The sequence below is a fragment of the Diadema setosum genome, chromosome 14, assembly GCF_964275005.1.
Source record: "Diadema setosum chromosome 14, eeDiaSeto1, whole genome shotgun sequence".
In the NCBI taxonomy this organism is placed as follows: Eukaryota; Metazoa; Echinodermata; class Echinoidea; order Diadematoida; family Diadematidae; genus Diadema; species Diadema setosum.
The window spans coordinates 37,883,495-37,910,304 of NC_092698.1; the positions used below are offsets into that span (position 1 = coordinate 37,883,495).

Below are 26,810 nucleotides of genomic sequence, written 5' to 3' on the forward strand. Positions count from 1 at the left end.
TAATGAAATAGGATGGTGACATGGTAGCCTCATGCACTATAAGAATACATATTTAAATAGGGGCTCAAGGAAGCAGAACAAAAGAAGAAAGCATGCATGCATATATTCTTGTAAAGCATGTGGTACACTCATTGTAATTGAATTACATTGTTATTATATACATTAATGTGGATGTCATCATCTTTGTTCAGTGTAATTTGATGTTTTGGGTTTTTTCAAAGTATTTTCTCTGCTCAAGGACGACAATAAATTTCACAAATGTATACATGGAGCTGTTGATTGATGTACTCCATGATGTGAAATCATGAAAATCGTCTGGAATTTATACCCCTTTAACTGGAAATCATCTTGAAACAGGGGCCACGGAACGTTTTTCAGTGTGTGTGTGTGTGGGGGGGGGGGGGGGGCTGCGGGACCGGGGGGGGGGGGTCAAGGTCAAGCACCCCACCCCACCTCCGAAAAGCCCCCATCGCCCCCCCCCCCCCTTTTGCTACGCCGGTGCTTAGACGGGAACTTTATGTCAGGGCGGAATCTTTGGAATTCAAATTCACGGGTGTTGGGATTTTAATTGTCCCCCGATTTTTCCCCCTTTTTTTTTTCTTTCTTTCTCTTCTATTTTTTTTTTTCACGAACCAAAAAAAGTGTGTGTGTGTGTGTGTGTGTGGGCCCCCCCCCCCCGTTCCGCGGCCCCTGTGAAATGATGGTATGCTGTGTGTTGTGTCTTCAATAGCATCCTACCCAGTGGCGGATCCAGAGGGGGGCGCAACCGGCGCACGCCCCCCTTTATTTTTCGTTAAAAACAAAAGAAAAAAAAAAAAGAAGAAAAAAAAAAAGAAATGAAACCCGGAAGTGGCACCAGAAATATTAGTCACGCCCCCCCCCCCCATTTACAGAATTCCTTGATCCGCCCCTGCTACCTTCCTCATGAAAATGAACAGGCCTACAAAATCAATAAGGGACAATAGAATTTGTCTGTATATATAATTTTTATACCAATTTGGAGGGGATTTAAAAAAAAAAAACACTTAGTAAAACTGATCAGGCTTGAAACCAGTGGCACAAAATATTTTAATATATTTACTATAAATTCTTTGTGAATCCCCCAGACCCTGTCAGCCGAGCCACCCCACGCCCCTATAACCCCAATCCCATGCACCCACAACAACACACACACATACACATTTCAGTAAAAAAAAATAATAATAATAATAATAATGCGTGTGACCCTCGGTTTTGTTTACCCTCTGTGATTTTCGCTAAATCATACCCTACCTACCCTATGTGGAAGTTGTATTCTTAATTGCGCCACATTTATGTAAGATAAGGCCCGGGATAAAAGCTTGAATGCAACAACAACAACAACAACAACAACAACAACAACAACAACAACAACAACAACAACAACAACAACAACAACAACAACAGCAACAACAACAACAACAACAACAACAACGACGACGACGACGACGACGACGACGACGACAACAACAACAAGGACGACGACGACGACAATAACAACAACAAAATCTCCTCTATTCTTTCAAAGCACACGTAGGCCGACGTCGCTCGAGCTCGGTGTCGCAAACCCATCACCGTACAAAGTGACCTTCTCAGTAATGCAAAACAATCGAAGGATCGAAGCGAGGCCTGGGGGAGTCGAGACAGCCCGATAAACGTTACGTACGTACAGTACCTCGCTCGGCCTCGGATAGTTCGGATACCAACTACCGCAATATGCATTCTGTGAATGGCGGTACATCGGAATGATGCAACGTGCATTCCTTCTACAACTGAAAAGGTAATTCGTAAGTCCATTCTTTATCAACACGATATATGCTGTCATATCAGTCTCAACATTATCCTGAATATGTGTTATGTAAGTCCTCTTACTGGTGATAGTGAATGCAACCCTTCTTTAATTGTTTTTATGTCGTATAAAATGTTGAGTGAAACACTTCATACACCCATGGCCATGTGAATAGCAGACGAGATCGAGAGAGAGGAGTGTGACCGTGTCTTCAATGCCATGCGCGCCAGCGCGGCCCGGGAGTAAAATCATCACCTACCTACCTACGATAGTGTAGGCCTACCCACTTTTTGCAGTGACATATTAGGGCCAGGGGGTATCTGACGAGCATGATGCACATTACGAATAAAGGATGGGTATAGTGACACTCAAGGTCAAACTGATTTGACATCTATTCACCTGACAAAAAAAAAACCAACAACAACAATAAACAAGAACAAAAAACAACTAGAAAAGCACTCGGAGAGCACAGAGTCAGAGTCGGTCATATTTGAAATTCACAGACCTCCGCCAAGCCAGCATTAGGCAGCAACTCACACTTGTATTTCCACCCTTTCATGCATGCAATTTCCCAAAATAGAAGTCTTTTCAGGTGTGAGTTTCTTCAAATCCAGTTTGTCTCCCTCTACAAATTAAATTTGTTCAGATCGCAACTGCTGATCTGTAAATTAACAAACATGTTAGAAAAAGATGTTATTTTCACAGGTTTATCCTCAATAAAACCCAAAATAACTAGCATTGCGAATTAGACAATAATTCCTCCTTCAGTTTGCTGTATAGCACTAGATTTAATCATTTGATAGCTTCTGAGGTGAGATATTGCGATTGTCATGCAACACTTCCCCAGCAGTTTTGCGTACACAAGCTGTCTACTTTATGCAAATGAGGCTTCGAGGTCATGCTTTTGGCGACTTAATTACACAGTATTGCCGTGCCTGGTACTGCATGCAATGTCATGGTTGGTTTTTAAAGGACAAGTTCACCTTCATAAACAAGGATTGGGAAAATGCAGCAATATTAGTAGAACACATCACTGATCAGTGAAAGTTTGAGGAAAATTGGACAATCGATGCAAAAGTTATGAATTTTTAAAATGTTTGTGTTGGAACTGCTGGATGAGGAGACTACTAAGGCTCATGATGTCATATGAGTACAACAGTATAAAGAAAATGTAAAGAAAATTCAACATATTTTCACTTTTTTCGCATAATAAAAAAGCACTTGACTTGCCTCTTTCTAAAGGCAATGGGAATAATATTACCCATAACATAGGTCAGTAACGAGTCAAGGTAATGTGTACTTTTTTCAAAAGATGAAATTTTGTGAAATTCTCTTTATATTTTCCTTATATTGTTGTTTGCATGTGACATCATACATTGTACACTGCTGTAGTCTTTTCATCCAGCGGTGACTCCACAAAAATTTCAAAAATTCATAACTTTTAAATGGATTGTCTGATTTTCCTTAAACTTTCAATGATGTGTTCTACAAATATTGCTACATTCTCTCAATCCTTATGTTAATGAAGGTGAACTTGTCCTTTAAGCCCAACCAGACACCACATGAAGCACAGCCTGTTGCTTCACGACATGCTGTAACTATACACAGCCCAGTCGCTATAGCGTCTGGTCGGGCTAGACATGCCGCAGCACTGTGTACAGCACTGTGTTTGATACCAGTAGTTGTTTTGAATAGTGGCTTCTAGTAGTATGCTATCACATTTACAGTGGTTGGGGTCAAGTGAAAGCAACAGTTAAACTCAAAACTGAGTTCAAGTGGACCAGGTCAATCACAATACTTGTAGTTGTATGTCCATGTTGGGGAGCATCGTAGTGGACTTTGATTTTCTAGATCCATGTTTCCAGATATCCATAAGGGAATTCCAAGGTGAGGGTCACCTTCCTGATTGCAGTATGGCATATTATATAGGCTGTGCAACTAGCATCCACTAAGGTAATTATACACAGCCCAGTCGCCGCTGTACATACGCAGCGCGACAGGGCTGTACCAACGAAGCTCCAAACACGAAGAGGGTCCAACGATCGCATGCGATCGGATTGAATTTTGATACTTTAGATATTTTTTTTGTCACTTCAAACTCATCTGACGAACAAAATGATAATGAGACTTCATATCTATGCTATGAATATTGAAATTTAGATTTAACAACTTACCTAAAATGATGGTTATATGCAGCATGTGTGAACGGTTCACGAACGGTACATCGTCTTTCACGCAAGGCCATTTCCAATATCCGGGAGGTCACATGATCTGAATGCCCTTTCAAAAGGTCGCGCTGTCGACCGTGCTGCTACACCAACACTCAAGCAGCGCATCGCACGCACGCAAAAGATTTCCGCAGAGATCAAGGCGCCATTTTGAATTCTGCAACGATGAACCACAACGGTGTTAGGGAATCCGCCAGAAAGTATCATTTTTTGGTTCCACGGACTTATCACGAGGGCTCTCAATGGACTTACGAACCTTCTGTAATACAAGCATGCACTTAAGGTGAGTAACGTTTGGTAATGTGTACATTGTTTATAAAGAACGTATAAATTTTCATAAGTTTTGTAGTTGTGTTGTGGTTCCCCACTTTGAAGGTGCCCGCTCGCTGGTCAGACGCTGTATTCGCGTAGCGTATTAACAGCGTCTGGTCGGGCTACCACTAAGGAGTATGACAATGAATATTAAAATCAGCCTATTATACATCTAGCTGTTAGTCCCACCTATAGATATACTGACATGTTCAAGGATACTGCCAAAAGATTATCTGGTAGTTGATAGTGCAAGTTACTCTAGATAGAGATGGTTTTTCTGACGTGTATAGGGATTAGTATTCTATTCTTTCCACGTCCAAGAATCTTACCATAAGCATGAAAATATGACTTGTGCATGTTTTGTAACAAAACCTACATTAGGGTGTGTACCGGTACTGCTATTAAAATGAGAATGAAAGTGGATGAACATCATTTGTTGTTTTTTCTTTCACATACTAGTAGTAAGTAGCTTTGTAGGTTAGACATTTGAATATTATTATTCAATCTTTATGGTGACTGAGCCTATTAAAGGACAAGTTCACCTTCGTAGACATGTGGGTTGAGTGAATGCAGCAATATTAGTAGAGCACATCACTGAGAGTTTGAGGAAAATTGGACAATCCGTTCAAAAGTTATGAATTTTTGAAGTTTCTGCTCAGTCACGGCTGGATGAGAAGACTACTATAGCTTGTGATGCCACATGAGTACAACGATATAAAGAAAGTATAAAGAAAATTCAACATATTTTCACTTTTCTCGCATAACAAAAGAACGCTCGACCTCTCTCTTTCAGAAGGCAAGGGGAATAATATTTCCCTTAACATATGTCAGTAATGAGTCGAAGAAATGTGCACTTTATTGAAAAACAAAATTTTGTGAAATTCTCTTTTTATTTTCCTTATACCGTTGTACGCATGTGACATCATACACTGTAGTAGTCTCCTCATTCAGCAGTGATTACGCAAATGCTTTAAAAATTCATAACTTCTGAACGGATTGTCGGATTTTCCCCAAACTTTCACTAGTGTGTTCTACTAATATTGTTGCATTCACTCAATCCATATGTATATGAAGGTGGACTTGTCCTTTAAGTAAAATCAGATTTGTCATACCGTACAAGTCTAGAGAAGCAAAAAAGGACAAGTTCTTCATCTTAACAGACAATTTTACATCCTGCAAGGTCATTCGTGAAAAATTGAAGGTAAAAAATGTATTTAGGGTGTTGTGATCATAGAGAGCTACAAATAATTCACTGCTGTAAGCCTTCTGTAGCAACTGTCCTTCACAGTTTTGTGGTTAGATTAACCACATATTTCCGTACCATTTACATAATGTTTATGTTTTCATGTGATTCAGAGGGACATAATGCCACTAGAAAGCCTGCAAAAGCTGCATATTGGTATGTGGGTATATTGGTATGCAAATAAGAGAGTGGTGGTAGGAATTGCGTGCATGAGGTAGCTAGATGGAATTGTTTCACTCTTCATCATGTGCTGCATTCGCACACGCGACTTAGTCAATGGCTTGCCAGGTTTGCACAGACAGTCAAACCTGTCTATAGCGGCCACCCAATGGAAACAACAGAAGTGGCCTCTATAGACATGTTGGTGGCCATTTTGAATTTCAATACTTGCATTTTATAGTAGCAGAGAATAGCGCATGTTATTCTTTAAAAAAAAAACAACAATAACCAGCAAATAAGTTTGCCTGTGCAGCTATTCTGTCATAAATTTGTCAGTAAGATATGATTTGTCTATGATTTGTCTATTGATTTGATGTACACGTTGTACACTGTATATGGCAAAAAAACAAACAAACAAACAAACAAACTTCAAACACCTTCACATTGCAAAGTCAGGTTTTACTGAACAGAGACAAACATTACAAGCATAGATTATGTACCTACCAGTACATTGAAGGTGTACTGAGTTGATAAGACCTGAAGCAGGAAAACAAGGGATGATTATTCTTACACCTGTGATGTTACAGGAATACATTGTAAAATCATTATCTGGTAGTATCCCTGATCCGGGGCACTGCTCGGCTGATGTATGATGTAAATAATAATGGAATATTTTAGATCATAGTCTAATGTTCACCATTTACCACATACAAATTTTGTACTCTGTGCTTGTAATTTACACTATTACATTTACAGTTTGTACAATCTATGTTTGTTTTTGTTTTTTTCATGTAGTACATTTTCCTTGAAGTTCTCATTTTGTTGCATGTGGTGGCACTGTCCCGCAGAAAACATATGCCAGCTCAGTATGTTTCACCACTTAAGGGCTTAGTCATTGTAACACGTCAATATTTTTCCCCCATAGTTTAGAGGCATCCCCTTTATAGTTTCAAGCTGTGAGTTAGAGCTGGTAGCTTCACATCTGTTCTGTGTAAGTGTGACCACATGTGTACACATAATGACTTACATGTATGGCTTCTGCTCACTTGTATAAAGTGAGGTGAAAAAGAAGAAGATGAATATGGGTTTGTAAAAAATCTCGTGACAAAATTATGCAAACGGATTCCTTCAGTATACGCAAGTTTTGATATATCTATATTATATTGGATGGCTATGAATGGGATACCACCAGGGAATATTACACGAGTTAGGGCCAACATTGCATGAATCGAAGATGAGTGCAGTATTGACCCTAACAAGTGCAATATTCACTGGTATGCCATGAATTACTGTAATGCCATCCAATATAATTATTATCATCTGCAATCAAGTAGAGCAAGCATAAACTGCACAAAAATACCGGGCTTCTACTCGTCTTTGAAGTTGACTCGGCAGTCACATCCCAGCGCTGAAAAAGGGAAGCCCCTAAAACTGCGTATAAGCAACTAGCAAAATGTTTGCGCACTTGTGAATTGTAACAAAATGACGCACACTAGTATCAAGCGTTTGTGCACTCGGCAAGTGCTCACGCAACAGACAAGACAGAGTACGGTGTGAACTTGAACGGCCAGTATATAATGGTACCCTACGGGGAATTAATACGTTGGCCTATGCATTTCGTTCAATATGCTCTGATATTGAACGGTAAAAATTGAGCGGACAACAATACGCGTTTTTTACAAAATCTTTTCCAAACACTGCAAAGAAGAAAGACATATGCACAGGTAATTTTTGTCCTTTCATGGAAGAGAGAATCAGAACTTCACAGAACATTGTAAACTTTGCCAGTTGTATGAACAAGTTTTGGTCCCCCCCCCCCCCACCAAAAAAAATAATAAAAAATAAAATAAAATAAAATAAAATAAAATAAAATACAGAGAAATAACCCTCTAAGAACAATGGAGCATGAAGTTCACAGGGCCAGACAGGCATTCTGCTTTGTGTACAATGACATCTCAATCACACAAGATTTTTTTTTTTTCCTTTCTCTCTCTCTCTCTCTCTCTCTTTATACATCACTGAGTGTTTGGGGGAAAGGCAGTCATATGCATTGAATGACAGCACTTCTATAATGTGCCAGTACACTTGTGCTGAGGTACTGGATATTGTTGCCTATTCCAGTGTAACTACCATGGGAATTAGTCCTTCTCCAAGCCAGCCATAATCACAGTCATTGTATCCTGTACTCTTTGGAACAAAATCAACTCATGAGCTTTCATGTTTGTACATTGATTAGTAATAACATGCCTCTCTTTTGTTTGTAAGGTATTGGGAGTTTATGCTAGTTGCAATAGAGTTTTATCATACAAACTGTATTTGCTGCATCCTCACCTTTTTGCTTTTGTTCATTCTACATACAGCTTGTGCTTTATTACATTCACACAATATAGATACTGCACCCTAGTATCAGATAATATGTTTAATTCCTTCTCTTTCTCTTTTCTACATGTACCTATACTACCTCTTGTTGACCCAGTCCCGTACATGTACCTCCCACTGATAGTCAAGGCGCTAATTCCTGTAAGAGGCTTAATTAAGGAGTTCGTTCAACCCACCCCGCAGGAAAGGTTTGACCAGACAAGGTGGTAGATGGGACCTCTATGAACATCCCCAGGTAGTATGTGGTTCCAAATTGTGGTGTCAGTAGAATTTTACTGGCCACTTTTCATCATGATTAGGCCCAAAAAAAAAAATGGTTTGTTTGCCCTTCGCGACCGACCGAAAATCACGAAAATTTCGGGTCGCGTTTTTTTTTTTTTTTTTTTTTTTTTTTGCTCTTTCAAGTTTATTTTTTTCCACAAATTTCACCTTCTACAAATTTGTGAATGGTTTTCAACCCAAAATTATCCATTTTAAGCTAGAGAAAGAATAAAAAAAAGTCTAAAAATGTTTTTTTTTTTTTTCATCTCATCGACCCGTCGTAATTGTGTTCGGGCCGCGCGGGTCCACAGGCTACGTTTTACAGCATGCATTGCATGCTACAATGTAGCAACCTTTTTGGCTCACATGCGTGCACGCGCACGAAATCCAATCAATGCATGTATATCATGCACTTAGTACAGGTCTGCACACTGGCGACCTGGGTCCCGTTGCATAAAACTTTTTAGCAACCTTAAGAAATTCTGGTTGGGATTTGCCCAACCTGAATTTTTTAAGGTTGCTTACATAAGAATGTAAAATCTGTTGCATAAAAACTCTGGTTGGGAGCTTCCAACCAGAATTTTGTGATTTCAACCGGAAAAAAATCCGGTTGGAGTTTTATGCAACGGGCCCCAGTAGTCGCGCTAGCTTGCGCATTGGCGCTGCTCACGCACTGCCATGCCATGCAATACATGCAAAGCATGTACAGTGTAACTGCTTTTCGTTTGCTTGCGATCGGCGGTCATGCCAGACAAGAAGCATTGATAGAATTAGAAGCGCACGCATTTCTGGGTCATTACTCACGATCCGATCCCGGCTTCGCAGCAGCGTGGCAGTTGACATGTTAGAATTAATTTACTTGTGTCGATTTTTAGAAAAGTAAAAACATATTCGATATTCAGCGATAGAGTAAATGGATCTGATTGCATTCAGTTTCATTTTACACAGTCATTTCACAAATGAATATTTTCATTCGTTCAGAATGATCTCACAATGAAGATAGGGGCAAAAAGGATCACGAAATCGGCCCTTCCGTGTACTTTTTAGGAACGCATGCACAAAATGTGAAGAGATAATACTAGGGAGAAAAAAAAAATCATGAAATCATCGCAGTCCCGCTTACATATTAGAGGTAGAAAGCGTCCCAAAAAGGATCATGAATTCGGCCGGCCGCGTCGTACACCTTTCAAAAGCTCATGTACGAAATGCGAAGAGATTATAGAGGAGAAAAAATAAATAAAGGACACATTTGGTACGTACATCATAAAAGATTACAGCCGAATAAAAATTCATGAAATCAACGCAATCCCGTTGAAATTTGAGGAAACAATAGGCGCAAAAAGGATCTTGAATTCAGTCCTGCATGCCGTGTTGGTTATCAAAATGCATGCACAAATGCGGCAAGATTATCGGGAGAAAAATAAAAAACACATTTTCACCCTTCTGGTGCGTGCATTACAAAAGATTACATCCGAAGTAATCAATGAAATCGCCACAAACCCGCTGATATTTGAGGTAGAAATAGGCGCAAAAAGGAACGTGAATTCGGCCGTGTCGTATACCTTTTAAGAACGCATGTAGGCCTACGAAATGGGAAGAGATTAGCGGGAGAAAAATAAAGGACACATTTTCATCCCCTTTTGGCGCTTGCATCATATAGATTACAGCCGAGTAGTAATTCATGAAAATTTCGCAATCCCGTTAAAATTTGAGTAAACCATAATAGGCGCAAAAAGAATCTCGAATTCGGCCCAGCATGCAGTGTATAGTTTTGAAAACGCATGCACAAATGCGAAGAGATTATCGGGAAAAAAATAAAGAACGCATTTTCAACCCTTCTGGTGCATGTATCACAAAAGATTACAGCCGAAATAATTAACGAAATATCGCAATCCCGCTGATATTTGATGTAGAAATAGGCGCTAAAAGGATCATAAATTCGGCCGTGACGTATATGCATGTACGAAATGCGAAGAGATTATAGGGAGAAAAATACAGGACACATTTTCAACCCCTTTTGGCCCGTGCATCATAAAGATTACAGCCGAATAATAATTCATAAAATCATCGCAATCCCGTTGAAGTTTGAGGAAACAATAGGCGCGAAAAGAATCATGATTTTTGGCCGTGTCGTATATCTTTTAAGAACGCATTTACGGAATGCGAAGAGATTATGGGGAGAAAAATAAAGAACGCATTTTCAACCATTCTAGCTGGTGCGTGCATCACAAAAGATTACATCCGAAGTGATTTACTAGTATGAAATCGTCACAATCCCGCTGACATTTGAGGTAGAAATAGGCGCAAAAAAGTATCATGAATTCGGCCGTGTGGTACATCTTTTAAGAACGCACTTACGAAATTCGAAGAGTTTATCGGGAAAAAATAAAGGACGCATTTTCAACCCCTTTTGGCGCGTGCTTCGTAAAATATTACAGCCGAAGTAATTTATGAAATCGTCACAATCCCGCTAATATTTGAGGTGGAAATGGGCGCAAAAAGGATTGCGAATTCGTCCCTGCATGTCGTGTACCTTTCAAGAACGCATGCACAAATGCGAAGAGATTATCGGGAGAAAAATAAAGAACCCCTTGTATCGCGTGCATCAGAAAATATCACAACTAAAATAATTCATTAAATCATCGCAATCCAACTGACCACCAAGAGCAGGTTACGCAGCAAGTTCGTGCGCCGATGTTTAGAAAAAGTCGCAAACGCATTTGATACAATCTGATTTTGTTCATTATCATTTTACACTAATTCACAAACAAACATTCTAATTTTTTCCTGTCTTTATTTTTAAATTTCTTGTGCAATAAATAATGCAAGTTTAAAAAAAATATTAATCTGTAAAATGTACATGGGGGGGGGGGTACATCCATAAAAAACAAGAAAATAAGTTTACAAGTCATTTAATGTTTTTTAAAATGTTGTCGTTGTTGACCGGTAAATTTTCTGTTTGGACCTGTAAAAACTGGTAAAACGGGGCATTTACCGGTCCGACAGAGACAGGTCGGACCGGCAGAAAAAAATGGGTTAGTGTGCAGCCCTTCACAAGATGGCTACTTTTGCAGCATCCGTTACCAGCTGTCATGGCACCAAAACTGTTTGGAGTTCAGTTGCCAGCATCTCACTGGAAGGTACTTTTTTTGGTGCTGTTTGCAAAATTTAACAAAAATGAACGTTATAAGTGTTTGTCAGTGAGTGTTTCTGCCTCGCGTACCGGGCCCTATAGCAAGACGTAAATTTGAATGAATCTCTTGGAGTTTTGAGTGCATTGACATGGAAAAAAGGGTACCCTGATATTAAAAAAAAAAAAAAAAAAAAAAAAAACCGACCTACCGACCCTCTTGGGTTTTGGCAATTAAGGGCAAACAAGCAATTTTTTTTTTTTTGGCCTTAGTTGGAACAAACGTAAAAGAGTCTGCGCACGCCAAGACTATTACACGCACCACTAGCACTGCTACAGGCGCCAGTGCCAGTGCTGCGTGTAGTAGTCTCAGCGCGCATATACTTTTTCTTCGATAAACAAGGGTTTTGCCTGCAAACTAACTTTTCACGCCAAGCTAGGTTCGGTGTAGTGTAGTTTCTAGCCGTTTTTATTTCGTCTTTATTTGAAGAGTTCAAGCAAGCCGAGTGAGAGCGCATACCCGGTGATTGTGACGACCGAATCGCAATCACTGGGTGTGTGCTCTCATTCCACTTAGCGCAATATATACAGCGGGCTTCTGCATAATACACAAGCTGCAACTCAGAGAAATAAAGACCAAAAAACGGCTGGAAATTAAGACCAGGGTCGGTAAACGCTTGTCGCTATTTGGGGCACTGAAAACGACAAACTCACACAGTTTTTGCATTTATTTCATGAAGAATTCATCAAACTGCATAAAACTTTATATGTACATGTTGCTAGAGATGTCATCCATACAGTGGGATTCATTGTCAGTTATAATATTGTGCATGGTTACCATGGTAACCGGATGCCTAAAGGTGACTGGTAACCCCCAAAATGCCTCCTGCTGCTGCAAACATTGTTTGTTTTTTTATCTTATAGATGCAATAAAAAAAACCACACAATTTTTTATTGATTTTCGTTAAAAAAGTTTTCCCTGTTGCCATGGCAACCAGTATTATCCAATCAGAATTTAGTTGTCAATAACTCAAAAACTAAAGCCCATAATTTCAAAAAGCTCAATAAGCATGTCCTTCCTTCTGCATAAAGTGTACGACATCAGGTATATGTGAAGAATATTTTGAAGCATTGTCAAGTTACAGCAAAATTTGTAAGCAAAGGCATAATAAACAGCCATTGAAAGAAAGATATCATTTTCGAATAGTAAAATGCATGAAAAAGTTGCATCCGTCGTACTTTCAACACAAATTTGACTTCAAAGCATAGGCAAATGTATATAGTTTTTGATAATGTATGGACACAAATTTCCCTTAAAAATAAGATGAATACAGAAAGCAAAGCCAATATTCTATAGTAGCTCTTTCGAGTATTTACAGAGCGATGGTTATTCAAAACAATCCTGGAAAAGAGCAGAGGAAAGCAATTGATTGTTTATGTTCTTAAAGGAAGTTTATTCAAGAATACCGATAAATTCCTTTCTAAAGAAGGAATATACACGTGCGCTGGATTAGCCATCAAAGAATTAAGCGTACTTTTGTGTTCGTTAGCTATTGTAAAAAAAAAAAAAATATATATATATATATATATATAGAGAGAGAGAGAGAGAGAGAGAGAGAGAGAATTAAATGAAATATCATGATATGTAAATTTTATTCAAAGCATGCAGTAATGAATTAATGCTGAGGAGAGAATGAGGGAAAAATCTTGGGCGTCTTTTCCTTTTTTATCCAGACTAATTTTACAGTGTAGAGCTCATCTACAATGAATGATGTGCACGAAAGGCAAAAGAAACAAACCTGTCTAAATTCCAGATATTTTTGGGAGTTACCAATCACCTGTAGGCATCCGGTTACCATGGTAACCATGCTCAATATTATACCTTACAATGTATCCCATTGTATTGCTGACATCTCTAGCAACATGCACATATATAGTTTTAAGGCGTTTCGATGAATCCTTCGTGAAATAAACGCAAAAACTGTGATAATTTTGTCATTTTCAGTGCCCCAATAGCAACAAGCGTTACCGACCCTAGTCTTAATTTCTAGCTGTTTTTATTTCGCCTTTATTTCTCTGAGTTACAGCCTGTGTATTGTGCAGAAGCCCGCTGTATTGCGCTAAGCCAAGTGAGGGTGCGTGCTCAATGATTGCCACAAAAAACGGTTCGGGCGTCACAATCGCTGGGTATGCACTCTCACTTGGCTTGCTTCAACTCGGAGAAATAAAGACGAAATAAAAATGTCTGGAAACTATACTACACCGACCCCAGCTTAGCGTGAAAAGTTAGTTTGCAGGCAAAAACCGATGTTTGTCGCGGAAAAAGTCTTTGTACGCTAAGACTATAACACGCACCACTGGCATTGGCACCTGTAGCAGTGCTAGTGGTACGTGTAGTAGTCTTAGTGTGCGCAGACGCTTCCTCAAAGAATATGGTCATGTCGCAACTAAAATGGCCTGTAAAATTTCATTGATACCACAATTTGATATCACATACTACCTAGGGGTGTTCCAGAGAGTCCAACCGACCACCCCATGCAGTCAAACCTTTTCTGCGGGGTGGGTTGAACGAAGTCAGTTTTTCTGGGTCGCTGCGCCTGGACTATGAGAAGCAGTGACCCAGATACATAACCATTGCAAACATCCAGTAGTTCTGTTATGCCACGTCATCTTCATTGTATTATAACATTGGTAGCAGAATTAGGTCAGTAGGCATGGATCATGGAGTGTTGTTGCTCCATGCATGGATCAGGGAAATAGGATAGATCTCGATCTCTGAAAAACCTTTCACTGGGTCTGGCTCTTCTCTGCAGATATCTTGGCTCCACATCTCACATGGTGACCCTCTGCTCACTCTACTTGTAAGTAGAGGAACTGTGACATGTAACCTTTGCTTGAAGGCTGCAGGAGCAAAGAAGGGGTGGGAAGTAGCTTGAATATTTTTTAAGCAGCATTACCAAACATGTTGTACAAAACTTCTCACTTTTGACTCAATGGTGGTCATCTTTTTGATACTTAAGCCTACATGAAAGCCAAACAGAGTTGTGAATAAGGTACTCTAGATCTCATATCTTTCAAGAATTGTGCTTTTTTTTTTTTACAGCATGGAATGTTTGTATTTCAATATAGAGATATTTAGATGATACTCAGATTATATTTAGATTTCTTGAATTTTGGACTAATATGGATTGTATAGAGCAGTGATGGACAGGCATTCCTTTTATCTACCACTGCTCTCTGGACTGTGTTATCATGACACTGCACTTTAAATTGTACTTTAGCTTCATCAGTTTTAATGTATCCCTACTCATCAATATCATTTTGGTTAACTGCCAGCTGATTGCATGTAGTGCTTATTAAAAGCCTATCTTGAGTTTTGATGCCATGATATTTTGTTCTCCTTGTCTTTTTTTATGTTCTATTGCTAAACTTCAATGTTTTGTGCAAAGAAAAAAAAAAGGGAGATAATATTCATATATTCTCAGCCAACCTTGATGATGTCTGTGTTTTGAAAGGAAAAATCAATGTTTGACCATTTTGATTCATAACCCCTTTGCCCCATGTCTTTGCCTAAATTTTGGGGTATTTGTTTGCATTTAGCCGTGGTAGATTTGCTGAGGTTCTAAGGCACAAATGAGGCATTATGATTCAGAATGCAGGGCTTGACAGTAATATTTTTCTCTGGTTGCCTGTTCAGGCTAATAAAATCTATAAATGTGAAATTTTAGTGGCTCGAAAAAGAAATGTAGTGGCCAGAAAGAAAAGAAAATGTAAAATTTCATTTCAAATTTTAGCTGGCTGATCAGGCCACCAAAAGATAACCCTTTGTGAAATTTGGTGGCCCGATATGAATTTTTTGGTGGCTCTGGGCCACTGGGCCACCGTTAATGTCGACCCCTAGAATGTTCCTGGTGCCTTAGTCCCAAAGACTTCAGGATAGAGTTCATCTACAGTCTGAGAATACTGGTCATAGATCTCAGGTTGAAGTCGAGAATAGTGAATATGACTGGGAATAAAAATGTAGAGGTAAATAGTGCATGGTAATGGCCTGGTAAATAGCCAGGTTCATAGATAGGGACATGGCTTTGTATGATGACCTTTTATCAGGCTCTGTATCCTGGCCAGGAAAAAGTGATTTGGTTGGTACTAAAAAGAAGGAACCCCTGATTAATAGCTCTCTCATTATATACCCCAAATGTATTACATGGATACCAAATGATAGAATTGTATGTATCAGGTTATTGAAGTTTGGCAGTAAATATATCAATTAATGACTGCTTAACTCTACAGTATTACATGTACATGTACATATTATATGTCTAAAATGGTACATACCTTTGAATTGGATTATGACGAGTGTCAAATGTTTGTGTTTGTGAGAAGTTTCTTTTGGAGAGTGAGCTTTTGTCAAAGCCTGTAGAAAGGCAAAAATATTCATTCACAGCAGTTGTGTTTGTGTCGGCATTTAAAAGAAAAAAATGTCATGGATGAATTCATTTGTGCTGTGCATTTTCTTGGAAGAGATTATTCCTTACTTATTGTTCAGATATTGAATTTATACAATTTCAGAGGTATAAAGAATTGTACTGCACGTGAATGAAAAAAAGAATGACATTTTGATCATTTAATTTTCATTTGTTGTGGCATGAAGTCAGAACAATGAGTATCTGATATTACAATGGTGCGATTAAAGATGGATTAACTTTTTACATTGATTGTAGACCAAGGTCAGGGTACTCTGGTACTTCTTAAGCAGTGCAACCATACAGACACTTATGAATGACCATACTGATCTAGGCTATGGGAATGCAAGATGAAGATAATGTTTTATATCAAATACCTGTCAGTAATCCTTTCACTCAAAGCTCATGTTATGGCAAAAAGTGCATTAAACTAAATTTGTAATTTCTTGTATTGTTAGCAATGATGCAGCTTATTTTGATTACCTAGGTAGACTGAAATTTTTAAAGGGGGGAAAAACAAAGAGCTGACCTGCAAACACTGATTCACCTTTCATTGTGTCTATCTACAGGGTGGAAAGAGCTGAGATGTAACAATCACTGACTGAGATAGACCAGTTGGAGGTCAGGGGAAAGTCACATGGTGTACTAATCGCTGGGAAACAATTGCCTTTTCTCTGAGCCATTGGATTTCACCAGGAAGCGGAACAAAAGAGAGTGAAGAGAAGTTTGGTGTGTTTGCAGCACTGGAGCTCACCCCCATGTGAGCATCAGGTTTAGTATGCACTCAGGTGAGGTCCAGGCAGCATCAGCCAGGCCCAGCAGGGAGGGGAGCAACGGTCATCGCGTGCCACTCATTGAAGACCCACACATGGTGGAGGTATCCGTCAGTCTCAAAGGCGAGGGGAGGCCTCCCAGCTCACCGGCTTATGTAAGTCCTCCCAAACAGTCTTCCATTTTCAATCTCCAAAGCTTTCAAACATCATGAATAAACAAAAACACAAGGTAGGATTGCTTTCATTGTGATGTTTAGAAGAGAGAAATTAGACATAGGGAATGGATTGGCTTAACGTTCGATTGGCAGAGTCTTGCAATGCTTCTGTACCCATAGAAGCTTGCTCCTGGTCAGTTTAGATCTTGTAAGTTGTATTACATAGCATTTTGCTCTTCATATGTGGAAACCAACTGTGTAAAATATATGGAAACCCACTGTGTAAAATATTACTCAGACTGGGAAGATAGTTGAAGGCACTTTTCATTTTACCTACATGTGATTTTTACCAGATTACCAATGGTAGGGGATTCTGCTGAGAGTGAAGTTTCAGGTACATGTATCTGAAACCTTAGGAGCATACTAGAGGTTTATGTATTATGGAAATATTCACCTTATTGAGGTGATTGCACTTTGTTATTGTTGAAATATTGGCCATAGAAAATGTGGAACATGCAAGTCTACTGAGCTTAAAAGTGTAGTTCAGTACTGGTAAATGAAAATATGGGTGTGGAGCGCCAGTGTATAATGTATTATTGATATTTTTCCTTTTATTGAATTGCCAGTTACTCTCTAGTGAAAACATTTCATGAACTGTAGACTTTAGCAAAAGTTTAAAGTGGAAAATACTTTCATGAGTCTTCTCATTACTTGATCACAAATTCTAACTGGTCTAGATGCTTCATGGTATCTTGCATCAGACAGTAAGAATGCGTCTGTAAAAGGAAAGAAGGACATTTTCATCAATCTGTTTTGGTTTCTATTGGTAACTGAAGACTAACATCCTGCCACACTGAAGAGTTAGAACAAAAACACTTTGATATGGAAGTTTTCCCATGAAAAGAAAGTGTGCTGAGCAAACACTTTAGAAAGAGTGGAATTGATTCATCAGAAGAGTGCCGTGATGTTAACTTACCAGTCCTTGAGGATGTTACATTCATTGTCATTGTTCATGCCTTTCAAAATGGTTCAACCTACACTCAACATGGACTTTTAGGAAGTAGCCCTCATTTGATTATTAACACAGGTGGTTTCACGCATTAAACCTGTCCTTGTCACTCCACATAGTTAATGCAATTATGAAGAGAAACCTTGAATGACTAGAAGGTGTACATGGGCATTTTATAAAAAGACAAAGAAGGAGGTACAGGGAAATTCACTTTAATGATTTATTCCTCTGATGAGCTTACACCTGTACCTGTATTACCCTTCTTTCAGACGAGAGTGTTCTTGTATTGATATACAGCATATGGATATACAACATATGGATATATGATATATGGACATAGCACATTTTTTCTTGTCTGAATGCCGGCATAATATCCATACGTCATTTCAATATAGCATGTTTTCAAAACGATGTTTTGAGCATCGTTTGGTAGGATTATTACCAATATGACACCTTTTTTAGTCTTAAAAGCTCTCGTGTATCCATACAACCGTGTAGGTCGTATAAGTGGGCGGGGCTTACTCACAAGGTGCGCTGAGGGCATGATCTCTACTACATAATGAGTCCATCACAACGTAAACATGAAGCGCAAAGATCGCGCAAAGTTCAAACTGTGCAACAGAGAGACAGTACATGTAAATGAGCTTCTCACGAAAGCTCAAGTGAGTGTGACGTCTGAATGCTCCCATACAATTATCAAATAAACGGGTATTGTACATGTATCTGAATGAAATCATATCAATACGTTACATACTATTATATTCATACGTTGTATGAATATAACTTTTGACATATTCATGCGTTGTATGAATATACAAGAAATCTGTTACAGGCCTATCTGAAAGGGCCCTTACTCAAACCTTGCTTTGGTACATGTATATCTGAGCACTACACAAATTGAGTGGGCAAATAAAGCAAGATGGTACTGTACATAGTATCTGAAGTTTTCTTCATATCTGCAAACTTTCATATTCTGCCAGATCAGTTCTACAGTTTCCCTTGTTAAACCCAATCTAGACAAGTAACCCCCTCCCCCATGAAAGAATAACAATTCTGTGTCTTTTATTCGCCTGAATAGGACAAAAGTATCATGAATAAGGTTTTGTCAGCTGATGATGATGCATGGCTATTAAAGTCGATTGACACTCAACTCTATTTCATTTTGTTTTCCTCTCTCTCACTCTCTCTCTCGCGCAGGTGAGCACCCTGAAATTTAAAGGAATTATAGAATCTATAATGCAAATTCATGTTGACCTGTCTTTATTCATGATACCCTCAATATCACATGTATGTGGCCAACGTACAGACTGTAGGTACGTAGTGTACATGCCTGATGTGTTATATACAGTCTTAAGACTACTTTGGATATGCCCACAAAAAACAAACTTCTAAACCAAGATTCTGCGAGTAATATCATCTGTCAATGATTGCCACAGTGCTAATATGATTTACAAAAGAAATGGTAGGTAATAAAAGAAAAATAGTAGAAATGTTATAATAGAATAGAGTAAATGACACATTGATATTCTTCTCTTTTTTTTAACATACTGTAAGTTATGACCAGGGTATTATGAATCAATACTTAAGTCAACATGCATTTGTACTGTGTAGGTCCTTTTGACAGATTGCTTATAAAATACTATACATTTATATGCCTTGTACTGTAAGCAGTTTAAATTGTTGCGCTCTGCTGCATTTTTGGAACCACTGTACCAGATCGAAATCACATCATTGCTTCTCTTTGTTTCCACATTACAGTCAGAGTAGCCGCCTAGCCACATGATCTCAGCTTTGAATTCTATTAAAGCAGTAGCACACATGAGCGGACAAGAACACAGACACTTCTCTCAAGTGTCATGTGACAGCGTATAACCAGTTCCGGAATCATGTTTGTTTGTTTAGTTTTGTTTTTCTTTAATCATTTTCAGGACAAGGAAATGCTTTTCCCCAGTCAGGGGATCTGCTTTCAATTTGCTGATGTGACCATGAAAGCCATAACCATGGAAGAAGAGAAAGATCAATTATGTTGCCTTTAGTACCTAAAATGTAATTTGGGATAAGATTGATATGCATTTTCTATTATGTTCCACATAAACAAATGTACCCGATACAATTTATGACTGTGACAGTACAAGTACTTGTACAATGCAAATCCTAAGGGTTGTGAATTGTTGGTTAGAATCATAGTATTCCAACACCTCATTGTGTTTTTTTTTTCTTCTTTTCTATTGATTTTGTTTTGTTTTTTAACCTGGATGCATACTTCAACAGTCTTGTGAATTACAGGCTGTGTCTTGCAGCAAAATTATCTGTTGCACCTGCATTGTATGCATACAGTTTGGACACATTTAGTTTCTCTACTCTCCTTCTCTGTCTTTCTCTCTGTTTATATACAGTATGGTATCTATCCAACTATCTATAGCTATCTGTCTGTCTCCCTTTCTTCCTCTCGGGAAAGTGAGGAAGTGCCATGGCTTTGAAAGTAGTACACTGTACCAGTGGTCGATACCATAACCAAATGCTATCAAAATCATGTGCAACCCAATCTTCAACTTTGCTATTTCAGTGACGAAACCTCAGTTTGTATATTTGCTTGTTCAATGTACCTCAGATTTGTAGGAATTTCAACTTGACGTCTCTCCTAACTCCATCTGATTTCACATGAAAGGCACAGTAGGAATAGTATTTTGAGTAATTCCAAAAATTGAAGTTATTTTACATCAAATGTTTTTGTAACTTGTCAGATGAACAGACAACACAGAGTTCATGCAGTGGAATACAAACTGGTCAGATTATGAGAGTTCTAACAAAATACTCGGTTGACATTTCTGCTTGGCAATACCCAATGTTTGAAGGTTTTCACAGAAGTGTATAGTGATACATTGGGTATCACGAAGCAGTGGTTAGTACTTCTACTATACCTTGTGGAAAAAGAAGCATCTTGTACTCTTTCATACTTTAAAGGACAAGTTCACCTTCATAAGCATGTGGGTTGAGCGAATGCAGCAATATTAGTAGAACACATCAGTGAGAGTTTGAGGAAAATCAGACAATCCGTTCAAACGTTACAAATTTTTGAAGTTTCTGCTCAGTCATGGCTGGATGAGAAGACTGCCTATAGGTTGTGATGTCACGTGTGTACAACGATATAAAGAAAGTATAAAGCAAATTCAACATATTTTCACTTTTCTCACATAACAAAAGAACACTCAACTTCTCTCTTTCAAAAGGCAAGGGGAATAATATTACCCGTAACATACATCAGGAACAAGTCATAGAAATGTGCACTTTATTCAAAGAGTAAGATTTTGTGAAATTCTCTTTTTATTTTCATTTTATCATTCTATGCATGTGACATCATACACTGTAGTAGTCTTCTCATCCAGCAGTGATTGTGCAAATGCTTGAAAAATTCATAACTTTTGAACCGATTGTCGGATTTTCCTCAAACTTTCAGTGATGTGGTCTACTAATATTGTTGCATTCACTCAATCCACATGTCTATGAAGATGAACTTGTCCTTTAAGTATTGAGCCCCTCCCTTCCCTTCTCAGTTGCAGCATGTAATGATAAAGATTTATCTGTGCAATACTTTTGCTGAAAAACTGAATGTTACAACTGATTTATCTTACCCTTTCTCTTGTGCTTCTTCAGAGACGGGTATGGCGTCGTATCCTGTCATCCCTTCTTGCCGGTGCCACAGCAGGGGCCGTAGCCAAGACTGTCATTGCACCCCTAGATAGGACCAAGATTCTCTTCCAGAGTGAGTCAATTACTGCTCTTTTGCAACAATTACAGATACTTACAAACAAAAACAAAAACAAAAAAGATCAATGTTATGATAGATGTCAGGAGAAGACAAGAATTCTTCATGGCATATTGAATTTATACTTAGGTGTGAATATGAAATATGTAGAGCACCCTTAATGTTCCTTTCACTTTATGAAAATGTCTTCACATAATGTTGGTTTCACAAAACCTAGATCCACTTGAAAATGCGTCTACGGAAGTGTGTAGATTCATTTGTACAATGTACAAGTGCAGTTGCCTAATATGCACCTAAATGCAAACAACAATGAATGAACTTGTCCTCCAAACCGAAGTTATTTGCAAACTTTTACATGTATATAACTGATAGTTCAGTTGTACAAATATTAGTATTCATTGTCATCTATGTTAAAATAGTTTAGAGTGATCCAATATGTGTATTTAGATAGTGCTTGACTATGATTTATTATGGCAAATATTCCTTTTGTCTTTTCTTTCTGCAGTTCAAGTGCAGTTGAGCTTAGCCCATGTACAATGTAGACCTTGTGTAGATTACAGTTAAAGAGCTCTTTACCTTATAAGGACATGGATTAAAGTGCACATGGTGTGACGAGTAGTTCCTGTTGCCCTATTGTGGTGGAAGTTTTTGAAGATAACATTTGTAAATGGACTTTTGAACCTATTCAAAAGTTCATCCTTTTCTCAAGTAGATGTGTAGGGTTCATTGGTTAAAATGTAGACTAAAATGTATCTTGTCATCAATTTGTTTCCCCCTAATCGACTGAAATAAGCGCAACAAGCACTCACAATGCTTGAAATGAAATGGCGAAAATGCTCATAAGTTTAATGAAAAATATGACATATCGAAGAAAAAATTTGTCGTCCCACATGTTAAAGGGAAACACCATGTTTTAGTTAACTTTCATGGAAAGAGTTATGTCAAATTGAAAAGTGAAAGTGATATTCAAATCAAACAAATATTTGAAAAGCTATGAATTTTATAGGTTTCATGTAGTGATATGAAACAGTGATTTTGGTAATGATCAGACATGTAGGCCTTTGTAAAAAGTACATGAGGCAATGATGTCATTGCTTGAGAAATTTCCCATTTCTACAATTAAATATGAACAATATCAATGCACTTTATATGTCAGCACTGTAGCAGCTTTAATAGTGCTTGAAAAGTTTTGTAGTAAACTCATTTCAGCTTTTGAATAATTATCATGCGAACGATGTAGTTTCTCCTTTTGAATTCTTTTCATGCAAAGAAATCTTATGAAGATTTTGTGGATATATCCTTTCCTGCCATTCTTAACACCCAACCGAACAATTTCCCTGCATCTTATTTGAAGCGTCCGACATGACGTTTTCAGCGAGGAATGCTCTAGGAGTGCTGACCAACGTGTACCACAAAGATGGTGTGGTGGCACTGTGGAGAGGGAACTCCGCGACCATGGCCAGGATCATCCCATATGCTGCCACTCAGTATGCTGCTCATGAACAGTATAAGAAACTCCTCAACACCACCAATGCAGAGTGAGTGCAGTCTATAATAATATGAAAATTTAGTAGCAGAAGGCCTTATGGTACACCACATATACTTTTGTGGGTATATGTGTGTGGCCCTGAAAAGGGCCTACCCACTCTCAATGTTTTGGTAAGCATGTTGTTCCCATCTGTCAAATATTCAACATTGTTCACCTTTTCATGACTGTTGGCTTTATCTTTATATCAGTATTTAGTATTCATGTGTCTTTCACATCCTGTTGTATCATCTGATGCAGAAACCTGGATCCAGGCCGTAGGTTTTTGGCAGGTTCCCTTGCAGGAGTGACGGCAGCATCCTTGACCTACCCACTGGACGTACTCAGGGCACGTATGGCGGTCACTCACAGAGCTAGGTCAGAACCGATCTCAACTCAATTCAGTAGTTGACCATAAGGGACAATATAATCTCTTTGAGTAATCTCATCGAAAGTCATTGTTGCTTCAGATTGTGGTGCATGTTGTTTGTCATATGAAATTTCCTGGAGTAAAGTTGGATACATTTTTAGAAAGAGTGCACAATTAGATTATTTATAATGATTTGCCATTTTATTTGAATAAATGATAATGTCTTATTACAAGTTGTTTAAAATTATTACTGTTGATGCTGGGAGTGTTTTTCGTATGTTGGCAAGTTTCTGTGATTTGATCATAAATCAATTATTGCAGTTTGCCTGTTGCAAACTTTGACAACATGTGGACATAAAACCTTGGAAGAGTAAATACCAGGTAAAATACCTGTAAATCCATATATGTGTACACTGTCTATGAAGGCCATGCTAAACACGTCCAGGTTCACATCACAATCACTAGTTTACAGCCCCCAAAAGTGAAAAAACAATTAATTTGTAATCTGAGTTGAAAGATGTATAATGATCACATCATTCTTTGTGTGCCTTTATTTAATCAAGCTCCATTCAAGATGAAATGAAACTTCAAACATGTGTCGAGAGATAGAAAAGAAGTTCAAGAAATCCCTCCATTGCTCACAACCTACCAAAGCTTTTGAGCTAAAATGTGACTTGTGCCTTACCATTAACACATACCATCATCAGACCGCATGAGCAGAAGACTTGCGAAGAGCTGTAACCCTCCTGTAGGTGGGGAAATGTGCAGGCAAGTTTGGTCTATTAAGTGATTTGGCAGATGTCATAAGGGAGATGTTTTTTTCCTTTGCAGTTATCGAGGCATCATCTCCATGTTCCTACATACTTGGAGAGTGGATGGTTTGGGTAGCTTCTACCGAGGATTCCTGCCAACGGTGCTTGGTGTCATACCCTACGGTGGAATCAGCTTTTTCACATATGAGACACTAAAGAAGTGGCACAAAGGTGAACATGATTCAGAGAATGCTGTCTTCGGCATACCCGTATTTTGTAAGGTCTCTTTACCCCCCCCCCCCCCCCCCACCACGTTGCCAACTGGGAAAACAAAATCTTAGTTACACATGGCCTTGCATGAGTATTGCTTGTAGAAATTTTCATCATTTTAGATGGAAGTCATTCCACACTTGATGAAAATAGACAAAAGAGAAGAAATATTTTACATGCGACTCCCATTACAATAATAATGAATTCCTCGAGACCGGCAGTTTTCTTATGTCATATGGAAATGTTGTTCTGTCTGAACAGTAACGCACAAGCAGATATAAAGGATGATGATTTTGTGACCTGAATTTTTAATTCGTTGTATGTAAAATTTCATTATAACCATGTTCGTTATAACGGGAGTGCACTGTATTACTGCATAGTGCCCTATTTGAGAATTTGATAGGCAAGGGTTTAGATAAGATAAAACTACCAATGACAAGATAAGCATTGCTTTCAAAGTATTTAGCCAATTTCTTAAACAAAAAACTACCAGTAAGTCCAGATGTTTTCCAGTACTACTAACACCAAGCCATGTGCATGTTGTAATATTTCGTGTTTATTGAATTCACCCTTGACAGAGTACACCAGTAAAGGGCAGCCCACACCTACAGAGAGACTAGCCTTCGGAGCCATTGCAGGTTTGCTGGGTCAGTCGGCATCATACCCCCTGGATGTCATTCGTCGCAGGATGCAGACAGCGGGCATCACAAAGTACAGCTATGACTCCATCTTGAATACGGGTAGGAACATTGTGCGGGAGGGGGGAGTGATCGGTGGACTGTACAAGGGGCTCAGCATGAACTGGATCAAAGGACCCATTGCCGTCGGAATTAGTTTCACTGTCTTTGACCTGACCTTTCGCTGGCTCTCGGCAACCGAATTTTTCAGGGACGATTCGTGACAGGGAAAACTCCTTACAACTTTGTTGCAGTAGTTGTTGCAATTGCAACATTTGCCTGCAGCCATTATGGCTACCATACCACACGTTGCATGCGTTCACCAAGAATCATTGGTAAAGGTGGTCATATCTGCCAGCAACATCCAAGTGGTCATCGCAGATGCAGTTATTCAGTGTGTGGTTAGAGGTCGTCTTTGCAAGCATGACCCAGACATTTTTGCATGGTTTGATTTATTCCTGATCAATGCAAGATATAAACTGCCCGTTATCGTGTGTCAAAAACCACGACTGCAGGGTGATGTTAACTCAGTCCTGTAAGTTTAGACTACCCCAATAAAATCTGTATTTGTGATCTAAACTTGGTGGAAGGAAATGTTTGATGTGATGCCAAGGTCAAATTGTCAGGTCCTGACTTCAGTACTTCGGATCAATGCACAAAAGTTTATAACATTAAAAGCAGGAAACATGTCAAATTATCTCAGCAATTTTCTATCTTGTTATCTGACTCCTGAACTTGCTGTTACTGAATTTGACACTGCCCAGGATTATCAGCTCTCATTATAGGCTCATTCTTAAGCTTTATCCTTTTTCCTGTCCTGTGCTTACTTCATATTCTTGAGTTTCCTACATATGGACACTATCTGTGCGTTTTATTTTCTGTTGTTTTTCTCCAATGATATGAGTATGTGCCTGATAGTATTTACCGTGTGTTTAAATGTGTGAGTTCATTCAAATTTGTCATCCTATGCAACATGTGGGTCTACTTGACTAGTGCATATTGCAGTATTATGGCAGAGACTACTTAAAGCAAAATATTTACATACATTTGATATTTGTTCCTGGTAGATTATTCCTGCATATTAATGTGCGTCCATCAACTTTGCAACATCTGTTAGGAGATTGCTTCATGAATACCAAACAGGAGAGAATCTTTTACAAACCTAAGCTTTTAAATTTAAATTAAGATGTTCATGCTTACATTTCAGGATTTTTTAAAATCCAATATTTTCTATTTATATATTTTCTTTTGTTCTTTTGTCAGATTGAAAAAGAAAGAAAGAAATTGTTCATGTGTATTAATCTTTTCCCTTCAACCAAGGTAATTTACTGGCACTAAACATCAGTTTCAAAGTGTAAATCTTTGCACATTTATATTCACTTGCAATGATCACAAAACACTATAAACATACATTTCATGCAAAATTTTTGAGATGAAGTTTTGCTTTAATGTTAAACTGTAGACACGCAGAAATTAAATTTTAAGAAGATGTACTAATGAAATAGCATCCTAGATATTTTTATGCCTCCGC

General features: G+C 38.5%; 1 protein-coding gene across 1 annotated transcript; it reads left to right on the top strand.

Moving 5' to 3' along the window:
* The first annotated feature begins 1,715 nt into the window (after nt 1-1,715).
* Nucleotides 1,716-26,810, top strand: LOC140237541 (mitochondrial coenzyme A transporter SLC25A42-like). The gene is made up of 7 exons (XM_072317476.1): nt 1,716-1,798; nt 16,552-16,910; nt 21,574-21,682; nt 23,040-23,223; nt 23,472-23,588; nt 24,412-24,563; nt 25,181-26,810. The coding sequence occupies exons 2-7, from the start codon at nt 16,761-16,763 to the stop codon at nt 25,501-25,503; spliced, it is 1,035 nt and encodes a 344-aa protein (XP_072173577.1). The 5' UTR covers nt 1,716-1,798; nt 16,552-16,760; the 3' UTR covers nt 25,504-26,810.